Source organism: Phalaenopsis equestris, unplaced genomic scaffold (genome assembly GCF_001263595.1).
Source record: "Phalaenopsis equestris unplaced genomic scaffold, ASM126359v1 Scaffold000174, whole genome shotgun sequence".
Lineage (NCBI taxonomy): Eukaryota > Viridiplantae > Streptophyta > Magnoliopsida > Asparagales > Orchidaceae > Phalaenopsis > Phalaenopsis equestris.
This window is the reverse complement of record NW_018164616.1, coordinates 1,458,860-1,472,551: the sequence shown is the minus strand read 5'-3', so window position 1 is coordinate 1,472,551 and position 13,692 is coordinate 1,458,860. Positions and strand designations below refer to the sequence as shown.

The window sequence follows — 13,692 nt, the reverse complement described above, 5'->3', positions numbered from 1 at the left end:
CACCATTCGGGTCCTACTTTCCCTTGTTGTAAATTTGGATTGGACTTTACTCCAACTAGAACTCAAAAATGTCTTTCAAAATGAGGATCTCAAAGAGAAGATATATATGTGCCTCCCTCCTGGCTTCAACTCTACTGTTCTCAAGGAACAAGTGTGTCGATTGTGAAAGTCTCTCTACAGAATAAAGCAATCCCCAAGGGTCTGCTTTGGTAAGGACATAAAAGTGGTAATGGGGCATGTTTTTTCAAAGGCCCAATCAGATCATACTCTCTTCTTTTGGCATTCCTTCAATGACAAAATTGATATCCTTATTGTTTATGACGATGATATTGTACTCACAAGTGATGATCTACCAGAATTGAAAATCTTTGACATGTATTCTTGCTACTACATTTGAAATGAAGGACTTGGGAACACTTCAGTACTTCTTAGGCATGGAAGTTGTTTGATTATCTAGGGGCATTTGTTTGTCTCAATATAAATATGTGTTTGATCTATTGACAGAGAATAACTTTCACCTTTGCAAACCAGTGGCAGTCCCAATAGATCTCAATGAGAACCTAGTTGATATTCCCAATGCGGGTCCAGTGAGCAAGGCTAACTGCCAATGGTTTGTGGGAAAACACATTTACCTTGGTCATACTCGCCCCAACAATTGACATGAAGTAGGTATTGTGAGTCAATTCATGCATGATCTCTATGAACACCATCTCTGAGTTATCCAAAGGAACCTTCACTACTTAAACGGCACACCTGACATGTTTGTTTTTCTCGCGCCACCTCTCGTTCTATTGATGTTTATACATATATGGATTGAGCTGGGTCTGTCCATGATCAGCGCTCCACCTTAAGATATTATCCATTCATGTGAGGAAATCTTGTCAAGTGAAAAAGCAAAAATCAATCGGTTCTGACTGCAGCAATGTTGAAGTCGAGTTTCGCTTCATGTCCTTGGGTATCTATGAAGCTTTCTAGTTACGCATCATGCTTCGTAAATTGCATTTGTCGGTCTCTGCTTTCTCTAGTTGTTTTGTGATAATAAAGCACTCATTAGTATTGCCCATAATTTGGTCCAGCAAGATCGGACCAAGCATGTGGAGAATGACAGGCATTTCATCAAGGAGAAGCTCGTTTCATTGGAGATTTGTATTCCATTTGTCCCATTTAATGGTTAATTAGCAGATATCCTTATCAAAAATCTTTCGCAGCTATTGTTTGACGACTTCAAATTCAAGTTAAACATGATGGACATCTATGCTTCAACTTGTAGGAGAGTATTAGAATATTAGCCTAATTATTAGGCTAATTATTGTTACAATTATTACTAACTTTTATTTTATTTTATTTGCTTCCTTTATTTATATTTCCATATGTATTTCCTAGATGGGTTTACTTTCTAAATTTATGTATTTTTTTTATTGAAACTTGTCTCTCTCTTCCTATCAATAAAAGTATACAGTTTTATTCTCTAAATTTGACAATTCCACTTCCACAGCATAGTAGTTTATTTTAACTTGTCTCTCTCTTCCTATCAATAAAAGTATATAGTTTTATTCTCTAAATTTGACAATTCCACTTCCACAGCATAGTAGTTTATTTTATCTTCTATTAAGGGTCATGTTCACTGATGAGTTTAAATGATTTCTGAAACCAAGGTCAACTTATTTTAGCTATAAGTATAGGGAGAAGTTAATTCAAATATGAAGCTAGAAATTGAGGGTTCTATTCCGTATAATAACACAGAGAGCTAAATTTTTAAGTATGGTTTATGAGTGCTGCTCTGCATGGAGTTCAATGTTTTCGCATATGCCACATGTTTGCATGCATATTTACATGGAGTTCAATTTTTAACCACACACTGTATTTACTTTTCCATGCAACAAGATCTTCACACACGAAGGAGCATTAGCCCGAAGTAGATCGGTTGAATGGACCTGACACAATCAGCACATGTATAAACTACAACAGAGTGATGGGTGTGACAAGAAAACAACAAACATGAGCCTGAAGTGTCTTTCAAGTAGCGAAGGATCTGATGTAAGAGATGGTGCTCGTAGGGAACATGCAAGAAGCCAAGAATTGAGTTTGGGAGCATATGGTAGGTAAATGAGTTTCCCCACTAGACATCGGTAGTGTCTTGTTCACCGAAACTCAGCTTCAGCACTGCTATGGTAACAGCACGATGTTATTTACTTTTCCATGTGACAAGTTTTCCCAACACGAAGGAGCAATAAGCCGAGGTAGATCGCCGAACATGGATGAAACCGATCCAATCAGCGTACGTATAAACTACAACAGCGCAAGAGGTGTGACAAGAAAACAACAAACATGAGTCTGGCATGTCTTTCAAGTAGTTAAGGATCTGATGTACAGCGGTGAGATGGTGCTCGTAGGATTCATGCATAAACTAAGTTTGAGAGCATATGGGCTAGGTAAATGAGTTACCCACTAGACATCGGTAGAGTGTCTTGTTCACTGAAACGGCATTGGGAACATCTGTCAACTTCTCATTGGGATCCATTGGAACAACTATCAGTTTGCAAAGAAGTAACTTTGTCTCAGTCAGTAAAGATGTCACATATTTGAACTAGGAAAGACTAATGACCCGAAAGAACCGAGCTGCTTCCATACCTAAGAAATACCTGCGAGAACCCAAGCCCTTCATCTCAAAAGATGCGGTTATAATGTTTGTAAGAGATACCAAGGTCGGTCGATCATCACCTGTGAGTAAGATGTCACAGAAATAGAAGATGAGGATGGCAATCCAGTCTTCAGATGAGTGTCAGAAAAACATTGTGTGATCAGATTGAGCTTGAGAGAAATCATGACCCACAACTTGTGAACTTATCAAACCAAACCATGAGGGAGTGTTTCGATCCATAAATAAACTTCTGCAGTCAACACACTTATCCAAGAAAAGAGGTTGAGTCAAAGCCCGATGGGAGGACATATACACGTCCTCTGCGAGATCGTTGTTAAGGAAAGCATTCTTGACAGTCAGTTGGAGTATGGGTCAATCCAGATTCACGGCAAGTGATAACAGAACCCAAATGGTGTTTAATTTAGTTACCGAAGCAAATCTCTCAAAGTTAACTCCAACGGTTTATTGCGTTCAAAGAATCAATCGAAGTTAAATTTGGTGCTAAAAATCCACCAGCAACCAACTGTTTTTTTTTTCCTCAAAGAAAGATCAACAACATCCTACGTATGAGTTCGCCGAAGGGCAATCATCGTATCCACTACTGTCGCCTTCTAGTAAAGGTCCGCCAATGCTACCTCAATAGTGGATGGAAGACAAAATTTGTCGAAAGTGACAAATGCTTTATAGGTCGGTGATTAGTTGTGGAATGAGACGTATTTTGTCATGGGATAAATAAAGCATGTCTGATTATGTACCCCAATGGTAGAATTCACCTCCTCATTCAAAGCAGGAGGAATCCCCGCAAGTTGAGAGTCTCATACTGGAGATGTCAGTTAGAGCGGATTTTAAGACCTGCAACAAGGCAGTGGGCTCAAGAGTAAAGGCATTGTGACAAGTCTCAACCGAGGGTTTGGTACGCCGAGTGTAGACACATGGTGGATCGAGGAGATGTTGGTTTGGTTGGTGGCGGATCCAGGGAGACAGAGGGACCCTCAAAAACAGTGGATGTAGGAGTAGGTAGAATATTCAATGGAGACAAAAAAAGGAATAGCGTCCAAAAAATCTAGCCTCCCCACTTCAGGCAGTGTTAGGGAAGTAAAAGACACTTCCAAAAAAAAAAGAGATATCGAAACTCATATAGAGTTTATTAGTGATAGAATCAAGGCACCGGTAGCCTTTCTAAGTGATTGATTGTCCGAAAACGACACATTTAATTGATTGGGGATCAAGTTTACTACAAGTTAGGGTTGTGTTCCGAACAAAGGTCCTGCACCAAAATATTTTAGGGTTTAATGTAGAGAATAACCGATTGGTAGCAAAACAAGACATCAAGACTGCTAACGATGTCCAAAAGTTGTGGATTTTTGTGTCGATAAGCATGGCGTCATTCCAAAAATATTTTGGGATATTAGATTGAAACATAATGGAACAAACAACTTCAAAAAGGGGTTAGTTTTTCCTTTTGGGTATCCCATTTTGTTGAGTATCCGTACAGCAGCTATGATAGAGGATACCCTTACCAAGATTTCCCCCAATATAGAGTTAAAAAATTCATGATTGTCGTCAATCCGAAAACTTGAATAGAGGTTTTGAATTAAGTCAAAATGAAAGAGTGAAATTTTCTTAAGACAACCCCCACTTCAAATTTGTCTTTTAATATATAGACCCAAGTCATCCAGTATGGTCATCAATCAAGGTAAAAAACTACCGTTTATTGGTGTATATTAAAACTCGGGAGGGTCCCCATAAGTCACTATGAATCAGTGAAAAATGATCGGTATGAGTTTAAGGATGGAGTGTATATGATGCACGTTGATGTTTAGTTAAATGACAAATCTCACATTAAAAATTAGATATATTTTTTATTAATAAACCTCAAAGGATACAATTGTTTTAAATTGTGAAATCTGGGACAACCCAAATGGCAAGTAAAAGCGTAATAGGAAATTCAGTAGATCGGAAAAAAACTACAACTACGGGATGGAGTATTCACGTCATCATTGCCTTGTTCTTTGAAGAAGTAGAGCACGGTTACCTGCATAGCAGTTACTATTATCCTTCCAGAACGATGAATCTGAAAGACACAAACATCAAGAGAAAAATGAGCAACGCAATCAATGTCATATGACAACTTACTGACCGACAAGAGGTTACAATTCACTTCAGCAAAGGTATGTGTAACACGGATCTCAGAGGCAGCCCGGCTGTTAGAACAACTACAGGAACCGTCAATAATATTAATAGTATCTCTCCAGGAGAATTGAGAAAATGTCAAGAAAGCTTGAGAACACCCGTTTATGTGGTTTGTGGCACTTGAATCAATAATCTATGGACTAGAATACGTAAAAGCAGTGTCAGAGAAATGCTATCTTGACGAACATGAGAAGTCGACGACCGGAAGAGACCTAACTAGATTCAAGCAGCTTAATTAAGTGTTTCATCTGACTCTTGATGAAGTATGGCGATTTTGGATGGTTTGAGTGGGGGTCTGCTGCACTGTCGTGGATTCTGAGGTCATAGTAAAACCCTTAGCATGGGGTATTTGGTCGAAAACTTATTTATCAATTTCCCATAGAACTTCCAACACTTATCTTGGGTATGGTAGGGTATATGACAGAAATCAAATGTGGAGTGATTGGCTCCTAAAGGTGTATTAGACTGTTAAGCATTATTGGAAACCAAGACGGAAGGTTCGGATGAAGGAGTGGAGGTGTCGAGCAAGACAAGTTTCTGGCTTTCTTCATAAAGAATCTCGATGAATGCCGCCTAAGTTGAAGTAAGGGAATCACGACCAAGTATACGGCCCCGAACTTCATCAAGATCTTTGTTCAGGCCGGCCAGGAATTGGAAAGCACGATAATTTTTCACATTTTTTTTAAGAGGAAAAGATCAGCCGGAGAATTTCAAGTGTAATAGAGTTTGCATTCCATCCATAAGGCAACCAAGTCATTGTAGTACTAGGCCATCATCCTTGATCATTATTTTACCTCACGTATCTTCTTAGAAATCTCATAGAATTGGCTAGAATTACCTGCGTCTGAGTAGGTATAGCGAACGTCAATCCAGAGGGCGTTTGTAGACGGAAGAAATAGTAACAAACAACCAATCGAGGTTTTCATGGAATTCTCTACTTACTGCACTGCATACGTCTGATTAGCCTTCGGAGGTTCACGAATCATACACGTGAGATGACCGAAGTCCCATCCTTTGACGAAGAATGACAGCTTGGAACCATTTGAGCAAACTAGAATCATTGAGTTTATGGGTGATGAACAGAAAATTCAAATGGTTTTCAGGTCCTCCGGTCTGCGGAGGAATTGAGGTCGGTGTCGATCCTTTGGTGAACTCAAGTACACCGTTGGAAGGAGGCTCGATGGTGAAGGAGTCCGTCATGATTCTGATTGAGCCAAAAAGTCAAGTTGGGATGCCGAGACATAGAAGGATTTTGATTGCAGGAGGGAGGTCCGACGGCTAGAAAAAGATGCAGGAATGATCAGTGGTTGAACCTTCAGGAAAAACGTCTGGAAAATTCTACATAAAGAATCAATTGATACCACCGACAGCCGGACCTTCAGGAAAAACCAACAGTGGAGCGGTAGGGCTATAAACGAGTCGAGCTTGAGCGAGCTCAGGCTTGGCTTGTGTTCAGCTCGTTTGAAATTGCTCGTGTTCGAAATTGGCTTGTGTTCGAACTTGACTCGTGAAGAGTATGTTCAAGTTCAGCTCGATTTAAATATTTTTGTTCGTGTTCAGCTTAAAATTGATTCGTTAAAATTATTTGACAAAAAATATATGTTGAGTGTTAGATTCGAACCTAGACCAAATCTATGCAAAAGAAGTCACATAACCACATTACCACACGAACTGTTATGATTTAAACTTAGATATAAATATAAATAATATATTATTATATAAGTAATATATATAATATATTATTATATAGATAATAATATAATTATTATTATATAAATAATTATATGATTTTTTTTTTATTTCGAGCTAAAATGGGTCGAATATGAGCGAACAAAGAGTTGTTCATGTTCGGCTTGTTTTTAGTTCAAGCTTAAAAAAATTGTTCGTGTTCCGCTCATTTACTTAACGAATGAGTCGAACACGAGCTACTTAACGAGTTGAGCACGAGTTGTTCGTGAACAACGAGCTTTTCTGACAGCCCTAATCAGCGACTAGAAAAAAATTGTAGGAGGTTGAACTAGAAAAATCTGCAAGGAGGATCGGCTGATACCACTGACGGCTGGAAAAAAAAAAACCGATTGGAAAAATCTGCGACTAAATGGATGTCCTGCAAGAAGTGACGTCGATTGGGTGGATCTCCCGACAACAACTAGGGTTAGATCATTGGCTCTGATACCAAGTAAATTTTGGGAATTAAGTAGGATGATCTTAGTGATATGAAAGGGGAGGTATAAGTACTGATTACATGACTCCTAACATAGAAAATATATAAAATATGAAAAATTTACAGATAAGAAATATATAAAACATGAAGAAAATAAATAAAAAATATATATAGGGAAAGGAAATAAATCAATGTTAATATAAAGAAAAGTTTATGTTAGTGAGTTGATTGAGTTATGATCAATAAACTAATGAGCCAAAAACAAACATAAAAGCATATCGAGCTAATAACACTTTAGCTCACTCAAGCCCAACTCATTTAAGCCAGCAATATTTATAAACTTAGGGTAAGGAAATAGATCTAGAAGACATCTACAACTAACAGCCAACATAAAAATCACATCTAAAATAAAAGAATAACAAAAATATATTCTATAATTGCATAATTTTATTCATTTCACTAGGCCAATTAATATGTGAAAAAATGGATGGTTTGTTGACTTTACCTTGTCAATTGTATTTTCATATCTCTGCCAAAGTGAATTCAAAATTGCTTCTTCACCAGTTTCACTGAGAAAGAGATGTGAATTATTAAAACAAATCAGTTCAATTTCAATGGTCTCCTATGAAGCACAAAACCATTTCTGTTTCTATTTCATATATAAAAAGCTATCAAAAACAATATATTAGAACAAATACATCTAACATGCTCAATACAACAGCAAAAAGAAGCCAGAACGTAAGTGAAAAGAAAACATGCCACATAGTGATAGTATCAGCAATTCGTCTATAGAATATTAGAAAAAAGACAACTGCAAATGGTAAAAATAGTATAATATGCTTAATATAACTCAGCGCTCAAATAAGCAAATTTCTTTGCAACATTCTAAACAAAAATTATCGAATACAACCTCCAATTATAAATAACAATCATACACAGAAGACCCTAAGGAAGAAAGCATTGAAGTATAACATTTTACAAGCTAAAAAACAGAAAGAATCTTTCCAAATTCAACATCATCATCATCATTGTGTTATATTGAATCAATCAAAATATTCTGTTCAAGTAATATTGTATTAGCAGTTGTAAGGGAGATTAAAGTATATGATTGTATAAAGGAAAACCATTGACTAACAATCAAGAAAAGGGTATCCTCTAGCATGTTAAAGTAAAAGATACAACAACAAATCAACTGAATGTTCAAGGAAAGCGTCGACAATAAAAAGTAACAAAAGCATGAGTTAAGTGGTCTACAATTTATGTGACAGCAAATTAATAATGATCAACTGAATAATAACTTTAAAAAGAAAATGCATACTGGTTTTTTATTTTTTTTTATTTTTTTTTTTGCATAAAGTCAGTTTATGTTGGATTTGATGGATTTTGATTTATCAGCCTAACTATATGGAAGGAATATTTATTGTTAAATGATTCAAAGTGCTTTTTAGCTAACAAAAATTGGTGAAAGGATTGCTTCAAATGATTGCATTGGAAATGTTGTAGACTTGTAGTGGTAGTGTATAATAAGAAGAATGTTGATAAAAGCTGATTCAGGTGGTTTGAGAATATAGAAAGGATAATGAACCATAAACTAATAAGGCAAGTAAACATAATCATTATAAAAGGCATTGAATGAAAAGGAAGATGCACGCATAAGCGTGGCTACGAGTTGTAAATAAAGGCTTGCACAAACTGAAGACAAAACTAAGGGCGCTGACTGATAACAGCATTAGTAAATCCTGTAAATCCGGATTTGCTAAATCCTGCCAAAACCAAGATTTAGTCAATCTGGGATTTAAGACAAAATTGAATGGAACTAAACCCTAAATCGGATTTACAAAATCCATGATTTGAAATTTTCCCTTCTTCTGTCTAGCAGATTTAAGATAAAACCCACTTAAATCCTTTACCAGACAGCCCCTTAAAATGGGAAAATATTTGCATACATAAGACGTACGCAGCGCTGCGTACATCCAGGGGTTATTCAGGGGGTACAGGGGGGTTATATCGGGGTTATACCCCACTGTAACCCTCATGTAACCTCTTTGTAAACTACATGTAACCTGTGTAACCTCTTTGTGAACTACATGTAACCTACAAATGAGCCTCGCGATCCTGTAGTTTCATGGGTACAAATAAGTTACACGAAAGTTACAAGTGAGTTACACGGAGGTTACAGGAGGGTATAACCCGGATATAACCCCCCTGTATCTCCTGAATAACCCCTGACGTACGCATCGCTGCGTACATCTTATGTACGCAAATATTTTCCCTTAAAATGCCACTGAACGAAAATTAAAAAGTTTCATGAAGTCAGCCCCGAATAGTTGGGATAAAGCCATTGCCATTCTTTTGTTATAAGATAAAAGGAAAGATTCCTACTATAAATCTGCATTCAGTGGACTATTAATTATTCAAACTTCATTGGTAACAGGCATCTGATATTAATTAGACAAGGATGCTAATATTATTCCAGACCAGCCATATTGCAAGGATTTGTTGCTCTATTCTTTAGCGGACTTAAAGCAGGATATTTATTTCTTTCTCTCCATCCACCAGGCAGAATGGAAATGCTGAAATTAACAGGACCCGCAACAAGTGCAGAATACTAAGATTGATGACAGGACCAGACTGTAAATCAACATATAATACCAGCCTGAGGATAAAAGAAAGTTCATTTTAACACTGCACAATCCGTGACAAAGCAATGAAGCCTACCTAAACCGGATTCTTGGAGAAGGTGCAGAGTGCTTCTCAGATTGAGTCCATGAACCGCCTTCCCCAACTTGGCCACTCGCTGATCTTCTAAGAAGATCAGCCACCCCCTTGACGATGTTCATCCTTCGCAAGAAGAGCGAGGATGCTTTGAAGCTACCATTAAACTTGATTATGTACAAAGCCTACCCGTACTTCAACCGCAACTGTTCATCAAAATACTGTATTCGTTAAGGCAGCCCACCAAAGATGAGCGATGAACAGAAAATAAACACACAGCAAATATAAATACTGACAGAGAAGTGCATCAAGGAAACATATATGCGCAATAAACGGAATGTAACACCCAATATGCAGGCTAAACAATAATATATTGAGAGACCGAGCATAAAAAAACAATCGCTTTCATGAGACCTACGGCATAAAGGTTTCTGAAACCTCAAAAGCAAAAATAAAGAAAATCGAACCACCGTGAGAAAATAAAACAAACACAATCGGACTTAATAGGGAAGTGGGAAAACAGTAGCACCTTTTTACCCGCAATTCTCCCCACATCGATTTCTGACCGAAAGATGAAAGCCAGAGGAGCGACAAAAATTATTCACTGAAAATCAGTAACTGCACCTGATTGATAAGAAGAACCAATCTAACAGCCACAATCTTACCAAAGAACAAGATCCTGAACCTATCGTTCGCTTCGATGCTCTTGTTCCTTCCTCCTCTTGCTGCCTTCAGCTCGAGCTGCGACGTAAAGGATCCAAGAAACCGAACAGCGTCGGCAGGTAGGGCTGTCAAAGTCGTTCTTCGCGAACACTCGAGCTTGATTCATTCCTTTCCCTTAAGGAATGAATAATTTGAGCTTTATATATAAATGAGTTCAACACGAATTAAAACTTGTCCGTTCATCACCAATTATATATATATTTATAATTGATGATTGTTATCTTAATAATAAATATAAATATTTATAATTAATTAAAAAATAAAATAAAATAATTAAATTATATTTAAATTAGATTTTAATATAAATAAAAATATTTAAATCTAGCTCTTATCCTGCATCATATGATTAGAGTTGTTAAAATGGTTTTTTTTTTACGAACAGCTCGAGCTCGGATCATTAAACAAACGAGCAAGACACAAGCAATTTGTGTTTAAAATATAAATGAGTCGAACACAAATAGTGATCTTTTTTAATAAGCTGAACACGAGCTGAGTCGGGGCTTACTTGTGTTCGGCTCGTTTACACCCTAACAGCAGATGATTGGAGATTGGCAGATGGGCGAATGAAGAAAGAGCTTGAAGGCTACTTTACGAAGAAATCCATGAAATTGTGGCAGACCATGAATTTGCCCCAAAGATTTGCGTGGTGTGGAACCGCCATCGTCGAGATCGTGCAGTGGATTTTCGAGTTTCGTGTTGTTTGTAGTGGGAACGAAGACCGCAAATTATAACAATAAGATAGTAATGTATGGTGTGATTGGAGTGGTTGTTGTTTGTAAAGTTGTTTCTCAATAATTGTCAAAAAATTGTTCATAGAGACTGTTTTGAAGATCTACTAAATGTTGTTTCTGATGAGAAAATCTATTTTGCTCTTATGTATGTAATATTTTTGAATAATTGCAATTTTTATAATAATTACAATAGAATAATAAAAAGACGGCCTGCTATAAAAAAGAAAACATCAGTACGGTGCAAAATACTCTAATACATAAAAAAGTGGTCGGTTATTTAAAGCGTATAATTATAATAATGAAGACAATCACAATAACCAGCAAACTTAGAATGACGTTCGTTTTCAAGTCCTAATTATCAAGCCTTCAAGTTAATCTTCTCTCCCGCGTTGCATCTCCTCTAATCCAATCATTATCCGAGTGCAGTCATTCGTGTCATCAACTCAGTGAAAGTAATTGTAATCCTTAAGTGTCATGTTTCTTAGACAATGGTATAATCTTCTATCGTAGCTACCTTCTCTTCTTGATTGGTAATCAACACACCATGTGTCGCATTAGTAGCTTTGAACTCACGAAGGATTTGATGCTCTTTAACTCATGTTTCTTGTGATTATAATACATTATAACCCGTTTTGAGAAAAAAAATAAATATGTGAAAGAAATATTAAAAAAAATTAAACAATTTTACAACAAAACACAAAGGGTCACGTCAAGAAAACTATAATACTAATTCGTATAAAGATATAGAAAATGTATGTTTTTGTACCTATTTTTTTTAAGAAGTCGTCAGTTTGTTCATCGTCGTATACTTCCCTTTTAGAATAAGTCTCTCTTCTAGATAATGTAATTGATCAGAATAACATAGGAACCAGAAAAGCAGGACTTGGACGGATAAATAAGAGAAAGAACGTGAAGAACCTTTGTGCGGCAAATCTCGCTAGAATAGATCAAGCATATATATCATAACAAAATCGAACTGAAATAGCTTGTGTCAAATATCAGCAAAAAAAGCCTAACAAAGCTACACAGAATCAGGATTCAGATGTGTTTGTTTGTTCTGGGGTCTAGAGTACTCTCAATGGGACGTATCCCACTTGGTTAATTACATACTATGGGTTGCCCAATAATACACTTGAACCAAAAAGAGTTTTGCTTGCATTAATAGTGACAACTGACGCTGGGCTATCAAATGATCGTTATTTTGCAAGATAATGCTCTGATGCTTTCAAAGCTCTCGTTAAGGTATTGGGCAGAGAGTGAGTCTCAATGATCCCACATGCGTAGCGAATTCATCAGCATACGCAGCCTACGAAAGGACTAAGTCATCTTAATGGGGGTATCTAGCACATAGGGTCATAATAATAGAGAACAAATCGTCTTATCCCGAATGGATGGCAGATCATATGTAATCGAGCCGTTGGAATGAAACTAACAAAGGCAAAAGGAGTGAGAGGACATAATGAAGATAGTCAAAGGAAGGGAGGAGTAATCCTTAGAAGGTAAAGGTGGTCTGGTTCCGGTACCACAGACCCGTCATCCCAAGCTACTAAAAGTCGGCTCAATACTTCCCGAGAACCCCGGTCAGCAATTTATGAATTGCATCGTCCACGAGAACCTTGGTAACCCGAAGATTAAAGGAACGAAACTCTATCATATAACTATTATGTGGAATTCTGAGAGGTGAGACTTATATCCTCCAAAGTGACAAGAATGTCGTTGGAAATGAAGAAAATGGGAGGATCAACTACAAAGTTAAAAACACTCCCAATAAAAAGGAGATACACTATGTCTAGGTCGGGGAAGCCACTAACACCCTAAGCACAATAGGCAACCACCTAAGTAGAATTTTATGTTGGGTCGGTCAGGTTATTGAAGCACAAGAGCTTCTCCTTGAAACATGCAATATGATGCAGTTATTTACTTAAGTCTTAAAGTTGAGGCCTTATTAGTATGACTTGGGATATGATAAGTCTTGAAACCCATTTTTAAATCGGCCCGAAGGATATGCAAGAAAGGAAAATCAAGTTTTAAAAGTCCTGAATATTTTAATCATAAGTTTTAATTTATCTAGAAATTTTATTAGAATTTTATAGAAAAATTTTATAAATTTAGGCCCTTAGAGAGTTTAAGTTATAATATTGGGTTCTCAAACAAACCACAATCCAAAAAAGATGAAGTTAATATAAACATAAGCATGCAAGAAACACAGTAAAAAGACTCAAATAAAAAATAATAAAAGATTAATGTTGTTGGGTCGACAACATATCCCAAAAATAAAGAGTGATCATGCACCACATAAGTACACTTTTAGTCCTAACTTTATACATTGATGAGATTTATAATTAAAGTACGAGATAGATGCAAGTAGCGCCTGGTCTTTGTCGCATGGTTCAGCCCACCTAATGCCTCAGAACACTTACTTGAGTCTTATTTCTAATACAGACTCTTATGGGGACTCTAAAAAGTACAAAGAAAAGTAAAAAGAGGTACTCAACCTACTTGAAAACAACATTAAGGGTAAAGCC

At 36.8% G+C, this 13,692-nt stretch overlaps 1 protein-coding gene across 1 annotated transcript in view; it reads right to left on the bottom strand.

The window, feature by feature from the left end:
• LOC110022215 (BEACH domain-containing protein B) overlaps positions 1-10,538 on the bottom strand; it is a 196,248-nt gene extending 185,710 nt beyond the window's left edge. The window contains 4 exon segments of the mRNA XM_020721041.1: positions 7,504-7,567; positions 9,717-9,919; positions 10,243-10,274; positions 10,379-10,538. Of these exon segments, the coding sequence (XP_020576700.1) occupies positions 7,504-7,567; positions 9,717-9,838 (186 nt within the window). The 5' untranslated portion in view covers positions 9,839-9,919; positions 10,243-10,274; positions 10,379-10,538.
• Positions 10,539-13,692: the final 3,154 nt, after the last annotated feature.